Below are 15,555 nucleotides of genomic sequence, written 5' to 3'. Positions count from 1 at the left end.
TCTGAGCGAGTTCTTGCTCAAAATCTCGGGTTCATGATTATACTCGAGGTTGTACAGTTTTCGTGAATTGGAAGTTTTCGAATTCGCCGAAGGAAAAGAGAAGGAACCGCGGGACGCCGTGAATTTCGCCGAAAGTCGTCTTGAAAAGGGTCCGCGTAGTGAAGCGGGTAAGATCGACAGGTCACTCACTCAGTTCAGGTGAACAGATAGATTTATTTGTTCATAAATAGCGTAGAATTACAGGTCATTGTCTGGATTCAATAATATATTACACATACAGGGAGTCTCGCTGTTTCGCAGCGGGACATAATTTGAGCATCGTGTGACCGAGTCACACTCCAGCCGTGCTTGTGAGTAGATCCGAACAGCGCCACTCCTTCGTTTGAGCCGATAAAAGTCACTCCAATCGATGAATGCATTCAACGTCGCTAATCATCGCCAGAATGTCGACCCTTGATCTATCGATCGATCGATCCGGGAAGGGATTCTGAGCGTACCCGCGGAGTTCGAGCCTAACCTTTTTTTCGCCGCTCTGTTTCCGTCATCTGGAGCTCCCGAAGGAGTTGACCCCGGGATCGACTCATTTGTAAACAGAACTTAGTCCCGCTTCTCTCGGAAACTAAGCTTCGGACTTCGGAATGATTCGGGGTCGTTTGGGGCAATGCTGGTAAAATTCTCATCGACTCACTTGGTCGCAACGCTTGCCCGCCGTTGTGAAATCATCTGGTCCACGATTTTGGGAATTTTTTGAGCACACTGAATGAACTCTTCGAAACTCAATTTCTGGTCTTTATCCTTGTCGAATTGCTTTATGATCGCCTTCGCACTCTGGTCGAGCTCACCGGAACCACCGCGGAGCCGATGATAACTCTGGAATATAGCACTCATCTCCTCCTCGGTAATGAAACCGTCGCCGTCAACATCGTATAACAGGAACGCTCGCCGAAATATTTCGAGCGGATCACCTCTGAGCGTCGCACTCATGGAGAACAAGTACTCTCGAAAATCGACGGTTCCATCGCCGTCAACGTCAATCACGCGGAACACATTCTCTGCAAACTTGTCGGCGTTGCCATCGGGGAACAGCTTTGCGTACATCTCCTGCAGCTGTTCAGAAGACATGCGTCCTTTCGGGTAGGCTCGGTGAAAATTCGCATAGAAATCGGTGATTTCTTTCTCGGTGAAATGACAGCAGCTCTTGAAGTCTTTCAGGTCTTCGGGCGACAGTTTGCTGCTATTCTTCCCCATTTTCGATCGCACGGTCACTTGAAAATTGGTTTGTTTGCAACAATCAGCCGTTTGTTCGAAACTAGCTGGCTCAGTCGACGGTGACAGCTTCGTTGATTCCCACCAGAGGTCGCCCATATGCAACGGCAGAGAGGGAGCAAGCGACAACGCGGATACTAAGCGTTGAACGACAAGACCTTCTCTCCGCGTAACCGCGCCGAGTCGTTCGGCGAGAACCCTCGTCGACGAAAAGGCTCGAGAGTCGCGATTCGCGCTTCGAGGAAAGTGTTCGTGAGATGCATGTTTACGCATACCATCAATTGATATCTCAGATGGTTTCGTCTCACCTTGATGTTGCAATAAGTGGATCCATCGGAGGTATCCCTTCCCTACGACACACCCAGTTTCGCTTACACTTTGATAGCCAATACTCTGCTTTATTTGTTCTCTGATGGTAAATATCGGCTCGTATCATCAGCATGCCTCTTCGGCACTTGCGCGCAAGTGATCCCTTCCCGAGCTATTGTGGGGGTGAGTGACGCTCATGCGTCGCTCTCAACCCTTTTCGAACACGATTCCACTGCTGGGCATGTCTATTGAAGCCACTCTTAAAAACTGCATTTCTCTGGACAAAGGCAGATCATGCAACGCAACATTGGTGCACTTCGCCTGGTTCCCGATGGGTCCGCCACTCGAGATCGCAGGAGTGGTCGGGAACGTGTTCAGAAACATGACGCAGCCCTCATCAGGCAGGTATTCAGCGCTGCGAGCTTCTTACGCCGCTCTTGAGCCAGAATAAAAAAACTGATTTCATGGCGGCACGGTACAAGAACCGCGGAGATGAGGGAATAAACCGGGTGGGCCAGACTATCGCGGATTCGGGTTAAACCCAAGCGAGAGGATTCATCTCGTGGAGGACTCATTCTCCTGAAATCGCCAAATGTAAGCCAAGCTGAGGGAGCGTCATAAGGCCTACCAAAACCGATTTCTGGTCGCGGCTCCCCTACGAAAGTTCGAACCCCTACCAGGGGATATCTACGAGAATGGATTCGGGGCTCAGGATCTTTAAGGATCACGATCCCGTCCCATGCTCTACTCGATCCTAGGAAAAGCGGGACTGTAGTCGATGGAGCCTCCGCTCTCTTACACAGAAAGTTGCCACAAGAGTGGATACCCCGTCCTCACACTTTACCGATTTTCTCAGACTGAAAAGCTCCGAGGCTTGATGAAGTCTTCTGACGTCAATATCGTGGTTAGGGTCTATCTATGACACTATACCACCTCTTTCTGACTAATGACGCGGGACTATTTCCAGCATATCCCTCCATCCCTGATATCGGTGCTTCTTGGAATCGGATGGGATTTGTCAGGCAATCTATCTTCGCGATTGAATTGATCCGCTACTCGTGGAGAATGGAGCCATTGGATTTTTATGTCGCTTCAATACAGCAGCTTCTGTTTTGCGATTCACTATACTATATTCACTGATTCATAGAATACCAAGTGCATATGCGGCGATACTGCGATGACCTAATTCAATGAGGACTGCTTTTCGATTAGGAAGGCTGGAACACCTCTTTCTTGCAGGGGACCATAATATAATCCTCCACATAACATACTCTCGTCGGATCGCCAGGTCGCTTTCTGAAGATGTTGCATCGACATTTGGAAGATCGCTGGAGCTGCGCACGGATCTTCCGGTGGGATCTGGCGGTAACGTTCATATGGAATCGGAACCAAATGTACAGGAGGAGGGAGTCCGACCATGGGCTATCGTCATCCTGGAAATGGATTCGTGTTTATTCCGAAGGACCTGTGGTGGAATACCGGATTCATCCATCCTCTCTCCTGCACAGATTCGCAGGAATCACAGAAATGAGACGGAGGGTACCGTGAGAGCCACATGTTCTTCAAGAGTCTCGCCGTCTTTGAGACCTTTCACGGTCACGTAGGAATCGAAAATCCTCAGGTGTATCCCGAACCGTGTTTCTCTCGATTCCTCAGCTTCAATAATTCGTTTCTTTTTCCGCTGTGTCGGAGAAACATCGAAGCTCTCAGCAACTTTCCTGAAAGGGTGGAACGAGGATTGGTGTATCCTCAAACAGAAAGACTTCTTCTCTCCATCGATGAGAGCACTTCACCTATGTTGAAAGATGGTGATCGATTCCGTTATTCCTATCTGTGATATCCGGAACTACTATTTGAGAGATTCAAAAATTGTTCGAAGGAATATCCCCAGAGGCTTGCATCGTACTCAGAGACGGTCGATGCCTTTCTCTTCCAAGTTCAGCCGCTATTTTGAATTATAAGCAGGAACCTGAGTCTCCACCGGGGAAATCCGCGGAAAGAAAACGCGACTCTCCGCGGCGTCCATTTCGTCTCTTTGGAGAGTCAACTCGGAATATCGCGATGATTCAGGAAGGAAATCCCTTCCCGCGATATCCTCACATCTCGAATCATGAACATTACCCTATGTCTTCATTCGTCGACCACCTGGTTTCTTCGATGTGGCGACTATGCTGAAATGCCTCCCCATACGGCGTAGCACTCCATGAGAACAGGTGGAACGTCAATCTGTTCTTTTTGAAAATCAATACGGTCTCAGCGATGGAATCCTCGGCAAGATTCCAGCTGACGGGACCTAGGATCAACTGCAAGACGGCGCGGTGTCGCGTTCAAGATCGTAGGCGGCGACGAATCAAATCCATTCGACAACGAATAATGAAATGCCGACCTCTTGATCGTACGTGAACTCGTCACGAAGCTCAACGTAGGGAAGCATTCTTCCGTATCTGAAGACGACGTTGAACAGAAAACCATCGAAGACCTCATCGTCAACAGGCATCCTTCGAACAAAATCCAGGGGAGGACACCAATTGCTCTCGACCTCGGTTAATCCTCTTTGCGACAGCACGTAAGCATTCACAAGCAAGAGCGCTAGGGATATTAGGCTGATCACGGATACCCCATACCCTCGGTGTCGCACAGAGGCCAATCTGGGGGAGTATTCTTCGTCTCACTTCAAACGCCCATTTTCGGCTTCTGATGGTAACCGTAAATCGGTACTCAGGCCAGAGTATGCGCATGGGATTACCAAAGTGTAAAACGGGTCACGGAACTCCTACGAATTACCGGATTACTTCACGTCGTGAATGAGCACGATCCAGACCACGAGAGAAACTCGGCCAATGGGGAACCCTGAACGGAAGGAAGCCCCATCTTGCTGCTGGCGAGTCGACGAAATCCGTGAACGACGTGTACTCTTGCGTTTTTCCGAATTCTAATGACAGCTCTCCATCAGCTCCTCGAGGGGTGCCGACGTCCGGGGAGCTGACGGTGAATTATCTTCGTTACTTTAGTTGGAAACCAAGACCGGAGTCTGCCAGAGATTCTCGCGGATGCTCCCCGAGATTCGTCACCTGGAGCCCCAAGTTTCCGGATCATCGTCCTGGTCCTGGGTCTGCTGATCTATCTTTCGCTTCTGGCTCATGTTCGAGTCTGAATCTGACAAATAATAATAACGAATTTCACTATGGAATACGATACAGTGCACGCTTTCCGGGGTCCTGGTCTGCGGTGGACTAGTCTCTAGCCACGGGCTGGAGGGTCGCCGCAAGGATCGATCGCATAGCGGAGTGAAAGAGGAAGCTCACTTATGTCACTCAAGAATCATCAATCTCATGGGCGGAGCACGGGAGCATCGTTCCACGCCGGAGCCTCGCTCAGGAGAAGCTTTGCTCCTCTCCAGGGCTTGACAATGAGCTCCGAGGACGAGATACATATGTATTTACGCCTCCTACGTTTCTCATGCTCCCCGGAGCTATGGCATCTGTAAGTCTCTGCTGATGGGCATACGCGTTCCGGAGTCCGGGGTCCTCCTGGATTTTTGAACAACGAAGATTCCGAGTCGCATACGATGCGCGCGCAAACCTTCGGATCCCCGACAGCCTCGAACCGGCGGCATCGAGACTCGGGTGGTGGCTCGGGTTTCGGGGTCTCGATAATTCGAATCGGATGGCCGATTCTACGTGGATCCTTCGTGAAAACCGGCGACGAACAAGTGAACCGATACCACGAAATCAAATGCGATGTCCCTTGACTCGCACGGTATTCCGGCGAGAACTTGGGACCACCGGAGTACCTCTATCTCTCGGTCGTTGATTGGATGAAGAGCGTCGGACTTTGAGGAAATAAGAACACCAAAATAAGCAATAGCGGATCCCTGTTCTTCATTACGTCATCACTGCTCGTTCCGAAAGAACATGCCCTCAAATATATTAACATCATCGTCGCAGGGAAACTCTTTGGTTCAAACGCAATCAGCCACAGCCTTAGCCAATAGTTCGTTGATGAGAAGGTACACCGGCGGGAACTGTTTGATGGAATTCTGTTTGACCCAGCGTAGGTACGAATCCAACGTGCCTCGTATGAGGACCAGACGATCCTTCTCTGACGGATGTTGGTCCAACCAGCTCGAATATTTCTGAAGACTCCACGACGCTGCTTCATGAGGTGATTTCATCTCAGGAGGTGCCCTGGAATTTTTTGGGAATCTTCTGTCCTCAAATGCGCAGAGTGAATTGCGGGGCAAGTTGGGTTTAATTAGGAGAAAAGAGTCACACACTTACCGGGCGAACAAGAAGTGCAGAACAGTCGAGTAAGGAACCACCGATCCGACGGACGGGGACTTCGCGATCTGCTCCTCCTCTTGGAGCAGCAGCGGTTTCAAGGCCCGCAAGGAGCGGAACTGCCTACCGAGAGAATCCTCATAGGACTCAGGGTTGAGTTGACTCAGGATCGTCTCCAATTGGCAGCAGTCTGCAGCGAGCTTCAAGCATCCTCCATCGCTCACGGGACGCAGAAGCGTTGCGAAACGCAAGAAGAGCTCGATCGTGCGGGATCCCATCTGCAACGGTAGAGAGTCGAATATCACATTCCCCGTCGAGCTTGGTTTCTACAATAGATCAAGATGTCGAGTGGTAAGGGGAAATGGACGAGCTCTTTACCTCGCGGACCATGCCCTGAACCGTTCCATTGACAGGGAAGAGGATGACGTACTCCGATATAACTCTCTGCATGAAACCGGTGAGTTCTCGCATATACAGAGAACAGGACATTTTCTCCCCATTGCTCTTGATATCGTATCTCTCCCCGTGCATCGTGAGGAAAATTGCTTCGATTGCGTTCCCGATTGAAGAGAAAAGAGGGGCCAGGGAAGACGTCAACGTCGAATCGATGTGCTTGAGCGAGGACGACATCACAGATATCGAGGTGGCATCGCAGGTCTGCGGAAATTCAGAAACAAGTTTCAGGACTCATACTGCTCTCCGATCTTCCGGAATCTAATCCAAATGTTTCTCTCCAATATCGATGAAAAATTTAATTTCCCCATGATTCTAGCCGATCATCCGTTCTGAGCACGTCCCCAGGCTCGCATGTTTCGCACAAACTCACCAGGCTTTCGGTGAAGGACGCCACTTGAACAGAGAACTGATTCAATAATTGTAGAGCGATTCCGTTATTCTTTTGGGTCACGTTCGCGGGACCTATCACTTGGATGGCATCCGGAGTTGAAGACTTTATGACAGTTTCCTCGGCTCGACTCGCCAGATGATGAACTGTTTTCGCCACATTTTTAGCGACTTTGTGTAAGAGTTGCGAATCCCCGACAGATTCGGTGACGCGGATCTCGGACATGATGACCTGCCGGAAATCGACTCTCTTCTCAGGCGTCCGAATGTATTGGCTAATAACTCAGAGGGAGGAGCTCTGAAGATTTTCGAGCTCGACAAAACTTATTCGGTATCCATCTTACATTAACAACGGCCAGAACATCTTCCTGTGAAGGCGGGGTGTTCGTGAGGCAGAGGTTGGCGCTGTCGAGGAGCCGCGATAGTGATCGGCTCAAATAGGCGGTCTCAAGGACTTCAAGACGCAATTTCGCCAAGTCAACCCTGCCGAATAAAATTTGTTCAAGTCAACCATCCCATCAATTTCTATCGTCGCAACATCATATGTCCGGCTTCGGGACGGTGATTTGTGCCCCAATCGCATCGGATCCGCAACTCACCCTTCTAGTTTCGTGGTGAAAATCTTGATCAATTTCGGATACTCTCCTTCGAAGGCTTGACGAACGAAGGTGGATTGGCTCGAGGCAGATACCAATTCTTCCGAGAGCATCGCGCTCAGATCCTCCCACAACGATTCGACCAGACCGGGTTTCCCCTCATCTGAAAATTAGGGAAAATGTTCGGATCAATAGATGGGGGACCGGGTGCGATTCTGGTACAGATTGATCTTGATGACTCGATTTCCGACTACGTACCACTGTAGATTTGAAGGAAGGTGGCATGACTGATTGCGTCTTTCCTCTTCGCCATGACGGTCTCCAGCCCCGCGACTTGAGCCAACTGAGCGTTGATGGCTCCGGTGAGGTTTTCGATCGCATTCCACAGGTTGCCCCGGAAAGCTGCTCCCCCACCGAGAGCGACCCGGCCAGGCGCTCGTCCTGCGGCTTGCTCGTTTTGCGTGAGCCTGCATTATTCATGATGATATCAATATCAATTTTCCGCTCAAATCGTTCCCTCATTCTTCGGTTTATGATGAATGAATTGGTCCGACTGAATTGATTCAATCGAAAGCTCACCTATGACTGTCGAGAGCTTCCTTTGCGGCCCGCGTGTTCTTCTCCCGGTAGTTCTGTAGAAGCCATTCAAGCTGCTGGGAGAGTATACCCATATGGTGCAACGATTGGAGGGCAATCGCGATCTGAGCGGCATTCTGTGTTTCTAGAGAAGACTTGAGCAGATTTTGACATTGTCGAATGAGATCGACTCGAAATTCACTGAGGAAGGTGAGATGCTGTCTGACTGCGTTCACCGAGTGGACCCCATCCCCGACGTTCGACAGGAGGTGGTCAACCTCGGCGATAAGTTGTGCGCTTTTGATCATGTCCTTATTCTGCTTGGAATTACTCTGTGAACAAAATTTTTCGCTTATTGTAGAACGCGATCCAGCAGGGCTCAGTCAGATTCAGGGGTTTTTCTTCCATTCATGCATTGGGGTGGGTATCCTGATGTTTATAAATGCAGTTTGTGGAACACAGTGAAATCTCAAATTTTATCCGCCCCCCCCCCCCCGGGAATCCACCTCGATCGCTATAACAACTCCTAAAGAATCGCCTCGATTGTGTATCAGCTAATCGTTCTCAAAATCGGTTTAAACATTCGAGCTTTTGATTTATTTCTGCGGAGCACGAATTTCCTGAACCCTCAAAGATGGTTGTGTAATCGAAGTAATTCTGTATTCCAGTGGGCGGCTCGATTTTTCCAAGCTTCTATGGGGTTGGTGTGATCGAGGTTCCGATCATCCTGCGACGCCCCGACTATATCGACCGCTTCTGGCACTGATAATAATTAGCTGACATGATGGAGGTTCACGGGAGTACAGGTGTATTCAAGGGATTGGAAAATTCAGGAAGGAAACGCTCACCTGACGCAACTGCTTACATATTCCCGCCAATCTCGCGACACTTCGAGCCAGCTCGCAAGTTTCATGGAGGCGACCCAGCATCAAGGTCTGCTGTTCAACTTTCGTATAGCATTCATTCATTCGACTCTGGAGGCGATCGCTGATCACCTGGAAAGTGAATTCGATGGAGTACGAGATTGAAGGACGACGGAAGCCGTCTTTCACACTGCCTCGGAACCGGACAAACTTCATAGGAGGTATCGAACATCCTTTAACTAACCTTCAGAGCTTTGACTGATGTGAAGGTGTCCTGGAGGCTCTTCTCGAGCACCTCGATGTCCGTGGCATGGCTCAACAGCTGTTCGTATTTGTCGCCCACTTCGTGTCGAATCTCTCTTTCGACAAGCGAGATTCCTATGGAATCAAATCGATAGGTACGTCTGCTAAAGATGCAGGATCAATCGATTCCCTTCGATGCAGCTGTTTCGTCGAGATGCATTTCGGCTCAGATCCGGCGGAGAGCTCATCCAGCTGTCATTCAGTACCGCGAGCTAGATACTCACCGGCTGATATCTTCGCGAGGTTGTCTGTGATAGCGAGGTTCTCGACTGCTTTCGCGGCAACGGTTTTGGCATCGAAATCATCATCGAGAAATTCGCAGTACAGAGGATCTGAGCGCAGCTGTGGGATGATCAGTCCACTCGGCGAGGAATCGGCAGAGTTGCAGACGCTTTGCTCCATGGTTCTTCACGAACTCGACTGAAATCGGTAGTTTCCCCGATGAGCTCAGGCGGCACCTCGGAGTTCTTTCGAGGCATCCCACAGGAGGATAGGCTCAATGAATCATCAGACTGCGGGAAGGAATGCTCCCGGCTGAACTCACCTTGGTCGAATTCATTCGTTCCTGAAAAACTTCATTCGCCAGCAGTGGGTCGGTGACTCAGGCACTCTTTCGGGACCACCTTCCAGTCAAGTGTGTAATGGGAGACGTTGTGTCTCCGATCAGAACCTCTCCAGAAAAATCGAGTCGCAACCAAGTTCGAATACTCGATCCGGCTTTTGACGTGTTCTATTTTGATGCGGTAGCGGGAGCTCCTACGGCTGTTGGTCGTCGACGAGCACGACCATCTGACAATACGTCGACACACGGACGGCGAAACAAGCTGTGTCTGGGATCTAGCCAGAGAACGATGAAGCGCAAGTTTCATCCGCGCGCGCAAACTCAGTGGGACGCCGTCAGCTGAATTGGAGAAACGAGAAGAACAGCCACACGATTTCGAGGCAAAAAGTGTTCTTCCGAAGGTCCAAACGGGGTGAGTAAATCATCCTACGAGGAATCAGATTTTTCGCCGGTTCGAGAATCCGAGACGCCATCAGCTGCTTACTTCTTCAAGCGACTCATGTGGGGATTCGCATTAATTCGGGGCGTGAAGAACTCCCTGTGTATTTCTCGAGCTCTCGCTGTCGTCGCGGAATCCACGTCCGATCGTCGGATCGAGTCGCTGCGAGATGCTCTGTTATAAAACCAAGTGAGATGTCTCGATCTCTCTGACAGCAGCGGTGAGGTTTAGCTCGAGAGGTCAGATGCTCGATCCATGATCGCCTATACTTTGAAGTGCTGAGGAATCGGATTGTAAAAATAGCGGAGCGTTGACGATCGTAAAACAGAAAAAGAGAGAACCCGAGCGCCGTCCACTCCTATCTTCGGCTTCGTTTGCGGAGGCGCCCCAGACGACTTGTCGATCTCACCACTTTTCCCGTCCCAGTCGGGCTCTGTGACACGAATTTATGCCCCGTAGTAAAAAAAAAATTCGTTCCCCAGATCGAAATTCGATCATCGGATTTCGGCTCGATCCACAATCTCCCGAAAGTCAGCTTTCTGTCACTCGCAAAAGACTTGACATTCGAGATGGCAACCTCGAGCTCAGCCTTCAAGGGCTATTTGTCAGCATTTGCGCGTCCAAGTGCAAAGAACGAGGAGATCCCTGGACCGCCGGCTGGTAAAGCGACGGGCTCGGATTCGGCTGCAGAAGCCGACGAAGAGGTTTGTCCGACAGGAAATTCGAAGCTGATAAAATCATGCCATCATTGCCTCCTTCGAAATTCCGTATATCGGGAGGAGGATTCCGAAACCCAATGAGTCGGATACGAGAGTTCCGACACAAAAAATGTCTCGGGTATCGATCCACAGAAATGTTGAAGGGGTGGTTATTATGAACGTATCGTCAGCGTCGCCAAAGAAATCACTTTATTTGTCCAGGTGCTGCGTCGGACACTCCCCGATTTTATCCGGCCTGGTCTCGATATGCTTCTTATCGGTATAAATCCGGGCTATATGTCGGCGAAAACTGGCCATTATTACGCCGGTCATGGAAATCATTTGTGGAAATCTATGTACGACGCTGGCCTCTTCCCTTACCCGATCGACTGGCGAAACGATTCCGAAGTCCTGGATTGGAACATCGGTGAGTCACTTTTCCTGCTTCGGGAGTACAGTCTTTTCCTCGGGAGTCTTAGCCATTTCTCGGAGCCAAGTTTCCCTTTGCATTGTGGCGCTCCAGCACTCGACGAATCATTTGTCCTGATAATGCATGGATCTGGTCTGCCGCTAAGCTGATAGAGACAACTGTCAAGTGTGGGATCCATGGAAATTATTCGAGTTCGAAGACAAAGAGAACGATTTCCAGGCTTGACAAACCTGGTGCCTCGAGCCACCCGTGGTCAGAACGACATCCTGACAGAAGAGTTCCAAAGCGGCGCTCAAGAACTGCGTCGGAAAATCTATGAGTTCAAACCGAAGATACTCGTTTTCAATGGACGGAAAATCTACGAAGCATTCCGTGGTACCGAATTGCAGCACTTCGGATTGCAGAAGAGCATGGGACAAGTGCAGGTAAGCTCAAGTATACTGTTTCGTTTTCCCTGCTCTTCGGGCGTTAGATACAAGCTGTTTATACAGTATATTCCAATTTGCCGTGAGAGGGAACTCCTCGTTCTTCCAGGTCTATGTGATGCCGTCCTCGAGTCCTCGGTCGAGCCTCTATCCTCGGAGGGAAGACAAAATGCACTTCTACAAGGGCCTGAAAAAATTGTACGACCACGTGAAGGACGGTGTCGCGTTGGATGTCGATGAGATCCAGTTCGAGCCGAAGAAAAGAACAACCAAAACCACTCCATAGATCGAGATTTTATTCCCCGTTCCGTGAAATTAGAGAGAGAGAGACGAGACGCTCCCGATGAGTTCACTGTCATTCCCCTTGCTCCTCCCTCCCTCTCTATCAACTCAACTCACACGGAGATCACGGAGACTTTCCAACTTTCTCGTAGAACATTATTCAAGGCCCGAATCCGATTCCATTGCGGAAGGCAATGGGGCAGATACAGATCAGCTTGCTGTAGCTGAGCCGTTTTTTCACTGAAACTCATGCATGATGTATGAGACGCACAATCAGCGTAGGACCTAGCAAGGCGGGGTGAATTTCAATTCCCACCTGTCGGCTGTTTAACAATGAACGGGAACTGAAAGCGTTTCTCGCATCATCGGAGGGCCGCGCCATCGTGGGAACAAATACTATATAGTGAAGCAATAATGAAAGTAGGTACTCGGAATCTCGAAAGCGACACAAGCCCGATACTCGGAGCAGATAATACGTACGTATACGGGAAATAAATTCCAAATACTCGCTCCGCGCTGTCGTTCTCCTTCGTCAGCAAACTTCGAAGGGGGTTTGGCTCATTATTCCTCCCGAATCTTGAGTTCTCCAGCGCCTTTCTTCTCCCAGCCCCTATGAATTCCAACGATGGTATTCCCAAAGGATCGAAAATTCAATCAATATTCGAAACCACGCCCACCTTCCTCCAGAGCTCTGTTGCCTTGTTCGCTGCTGACGCGGTATTTGCTGTCAGCCGTGGCGGTCAAGGAGGGGTTCCGCACACAAATCAATGTCAAAATTCTGGATCTGTTCGGTGAAGATATGAAGACGAGCGGAGAGCAGCGATTCCGGCAGAACGTATGGGGGCATACGGGACTTGACGAGATCGAGTATGGTCTTGATACGGATCGGACGAAGATGCTTCTCTGCAGTACCAAACTCATATTAGCTTCCCCAAAACTTCTCTATTTAGCTCGATCCCGAGTTTTGTAACATCGAGAGCTCATGTATTCCTTGATGCTCACTAATGCCCGCGACAAACTTATCATTTCCGACTCCTTCGACCTCTCATCAGCGATCACTGCGATCTTCAAGTCATGCGCAGCCTTAAGCCTGAAAAAGCCGAGGTCCCCTCGAGCTTCGACCATTGTCTTACGAGCATCGACGCGCCGACTGCCCGGAAAAAAACCCATCGGTCGATGTAAGACAAGTTTCCGGGGCGGCAGCTCTCCCAAATTAGGTTGACGGGTAGCCGAAAGGTCAGAGTTGAGTTCAACTCTCGCGAAGAGACCCTCCGAGAAGCCTGCGAGAGTCGAGCTCGATCACGCTCCTCGCGGCAACATGGTTTCCATCATATCAGGACGAATGCCAGGATAGATGCTATCGGACGCGCCTGACCGGACTCTGCCTCAAGATCTCCCGCAGGCGATGGAGGTCGACAGCGACAGAAGTCGCCGCGACTTGCTCGCCTGTTGAAAGAGAGACCCAGCAACTTATCGTGAAACAAACAGCAATGACAACAGTATTGATCGTCTACCAGGAGGAGAATGCAGAGAATGCAAGATTTACTTTGCCAAAACTTGTGGAAAAACTGCCAGCACAAACTGATTCAGGTGGGCAGAAATTATTATCAGTCTTCTCCGACCATTCGTACCGGTGCCTATGAAATCAGTCTGAATCGTACAAGTAGAATCGGGATGTTCGTTTTTTTCGGAGTTCGAGTCATCACCCACCCTCCCCCCGTGCACAGGATTCGCCCGAATATCGAATTAGGTGAGCGCAACAATCAAATTAGAAGCGGCCGCCGACGCGAGTTCCGCGAAGTCCATGCATCTCCTCCGGAGCAGCGACGATGGAGGTTTCTCTCTCAGTACCTGCAGAGATGGACTGTAGCGTATCGCTCTGGAGCGGTGAACTCGCTTCGTATGCCAGAACACATCCACGCTCATTTTTTTCTCCATTCTTCCCACCACTCCAGGCCTTCCGAAGAGCTAAGCCGCGAAGCGGTGCAGCCCAGAGCTGTACTTCATCAAAGTCGTTGACGGGTCGTTTGCGCCCGTTTTCGTGTAATACTCGACGGCTTTCTGTCTTGACAGCTTCTCGGAGCCTCCGCGCGAGACCCGCAGCTCGTTGCCGACGAAAAGTAACGTTGCGAATTCCAGCGGCGAGAACTCGTATTGAAAGAACGATTTTGAGGGAATCGACTCGTTCGAGGAGGACTGGGGATTCGATCGAATGACTGATAGGGGGACGGCTGCAAACTTATCACAGGAATAAAATTCCTAAATGCCCTTCTGCCTATCTGCACATGGAATGTTCAGCTGAAGCAGAAGCTCGTTCGAATGGTTCGAGTAGCGGGCTCGCTGCACTCGATCTCGGAGTTGTGGTTCGGTGGGGCAGCATCTGAAGTCGCTGGTGGTCGATAATGAAATAATGAGTGTTTCGTCTCGGTGCAAGTCGTGGTCGGCGCTCCGCTCGCGGTATTCGCAGTAAGCCGCTGGCGAGTGCTGGAAGACGGCCTTCTGGTGAAAACCTCTCTTTGCAAGGGCTGTGCGCGATATGCTGGCGCTGGTTTGCTCGCTCGCTCGAAAGGTACCCCACTGAGCGCCGATAAGGTCGGCCGATGTCTTCAGCAAGTGAACAGGCGTGCATCGTTTCGAAGAGCAAGCTTTACTCTCGTCGGCGGTAGCCATAGGAGCACAGCAAGCGGCGGCGGTTGTTGCTTCGTCGCGGCCAGTAATGCTGGTGCCGCCGCACCATGCCGAGTCAAGTCCGATAGTTCGAGCGTCTTTCAGTCAGTCAGCCAGCCAGTCGGTCGGTCGGTCCGTGGCTGCTCGGACGGACGGACAGATCGACGATCGTACGAAACGACCGACAGCCGTGCACCGCCGCCCGCTGGGAAAAGCTTCGACCGCTTCGACCGCTTCGACTCTTCACCGAACGAATTGAGAGGAGCGCGCAGCGTCTCTTGTTCGAGCTTGGATCCCTTTCTGAAAGACTGGTTTTTCGTGACTGCTTTCGATCGGAGCAGCTTTCGTGGTGGACTCGGCGCACTGGACGATCTTCAGACTTACATGCACGCTCCTCTCAATGAGCAGCCGTCTCTGAGCGCCGTCAAGAATATCAAGCGAATAATCCGATGCTTTCTCGTCTTTTTCTCGAAACATTCCCAGATTTTCGCAGCTCCGCGAGAAATCATTCGCTCAGAGTTAGCTCGGCCTCAGATAGAGACTTCGCGTTGGAATCGGAAATGCTTGCGACACCCGGACCGGCATGATTCTCTTGACTGACTGGCTGATTGATTGGCTGGAGTTGTTTGTGGGAGCGACTGAAGCAGGTAAAAAAAAACTTCCGGCGACGGTCTCTCACTTCAGCCTCGAGCCATGCTTCTATCCAGTTTGATTGTCGGATAATAATCGTTCAGATACGCGGACTGTGATCTCCCTGGTTCATGGAATGTTTCTGACGGACAACAACCTATAGGTCGAGAAGGTCCGCACATTTACATTCGTTTTGCTACATCAACGCAGTCCCGCTTGTGGATAGCGAACCCACTAAGACGATGTCGCCCGTTAGCAAGTAATTATCGAGACCGTGAACGTTTACTGTTTATCCTCTGACGGGTCCCAGAGCTCCCTCGCCAAGAGCGTAATTGACTTCCCCCCCAATACTTTCGAGCATTGCCAAGAGCTCGCGGGATGGTCGT

At 50.6% G+C, this 15,555-nt stretch overlaps 3 protein-coding genes across 3 annotated transcripts; 1 reads left to right on the top strand and 2 right to left on the bottom strand.

The window, feature by feature from the left end:
- Positions 1–201: 201 nt before the first annotated feature.
- Positions 202–1,305, bottom strand: LOC100902196 (neurocalcin homolog). The gene has a single exon (XM_003739077.2). The coding sequence runs from the start codon at positions 1,246–1,248 to the stop codon at positions 685–687; it is 564 nt and encodes a 187-aa protein (XP_003739125.1). The 5' UTR covers positions 1,249–1,305; the 3' UTR covers positions 202–684.
- Positions 1,306–5,536: 4,231 nt separating this feature from the next.
- On the bottom strand, positions 5,537–9,438 carry fws (Conserved oligomeric Golgi complex subunit 5 four way stop). Its single transcript, XM_003739076.1, has 11 exons — positions 9,261–9,438; positions 8,978–9,111; positions 8,719–8,865; positions 7,874–8,202; positions 7,553–7,761; positions 7,298–7,457; positions 7,043–7,181; positions 6,682–6,930; positions 6,234–6,512; positions 5,856–6,133; positions 5,537–5,762 (listed from the first exon to the last, which is right to left on the bottom strand). Exons 1-11 carry the CDS (start codon positions 9,436–9,438, stop codon positions 5,537–5,539), a joined length of 2,328 nt encoding a protein of 775 aa, XP_003739124.1.
- Positions 9,439–9,896: 458 nt separating this feature from the next.
- On the top strand, positions 9,897–12,375 carry Tdg (Thymine DNA glycosylase). The gene is made up of 5 exons (XM_003739075.2): positions 9,897–10,010; positions 10,520–10,741; positions 10,958–11,162; positions 11,385–11,590; positions 11,700–12,375. The coding sequence occupies exons 2-5, from the start codon at positions 10,607–10,609 to the stop codon at positions 11,874–11,876; spliced, it is 723 nt and encodes a 240-aa protein (XP_003739123.1). The 5' UTR covers positions 9,897–10,010; positions 10,520–10,606; the 3' UTR covers positions 11,877–12,375.
- The last annotated feature ends 3,180 nt before the right edge of the window (positions 12,376–15,555 follow it).

This window comes from Galendromus occidentalis, unplaced genomic scaffold (genome assembly GCF_000255335.2).
Source record: "Galendromus occidentalis unplaced genomic scaffold, Mocc_1.1 scf7180000076383, whole genome shotgun sequence".
Lineage (NCBI taxonomy): Eukaryota > Metazoa > Arthropoda > Arachnida > Mesostigmata > Phytoseiidae > Galendromus > Galendromus occidentalis.
The sequence above is the reverse complement of the archived record's forward strand: the minus strand, read 5'-3'. Positions and strand labels throughout refer to the sequence as shown.

Excerpts from the sequence above, each read along its gene's own strand:
- LOC100902196 (XM_003739077.2), bottom strand. The coding sequence starts at position 1,248 with ATGGGGAAGAATAGCAGCAAACTGTCGCCCGAAGACCTGAAAGACTTC.
- fws (XM_003739076.1), bottom strand. The coding sequence starts at position 9,438 with ATGGAGCAAAGCGTCTGCAACTCTGCCGATTCCTCGCCGAGTGGACTG. Across the intron at positions 6,513-6,681 it reads CGTCCTTCACCGAAAGCCTG|ACCTGCGATGCCACCTCGAT; the intron begins GTGAGTTTGTGC and ends GAATTTCCGCAG. Across the intron at positions 6,134-6,233 it reads TTCAGGGCATGGTCCGCGAG|ATGGGATCCCGCACGATCGA; the intron begins GTAAAGAGCTCG and ends CTACCGTTGCAG.
- Tdg (XM_003739075.2), top strand. The coding sequence starts at position 10,607 with ATGGCAACCTCGAGCTCAGCCTTCAAGGGCTATTTGTCAGCATTTGCG. Across the intron at positions 10,742-10,957 it reads CTGCAGAAGCCGACGAAGAG|GTGCTGCGTCGGACACTCCC; the intron begins GTTTGTCCGACA and ends TTATTTGTCCAG. Across the intron at positions 11,591-11,699 it reads AGAGCATGGGACAAGTGCAG|GTCTATGTGATGCCGTCCTC; the intron begins GTAAGCTCAAGT and ends TCGTTCTTCCAG.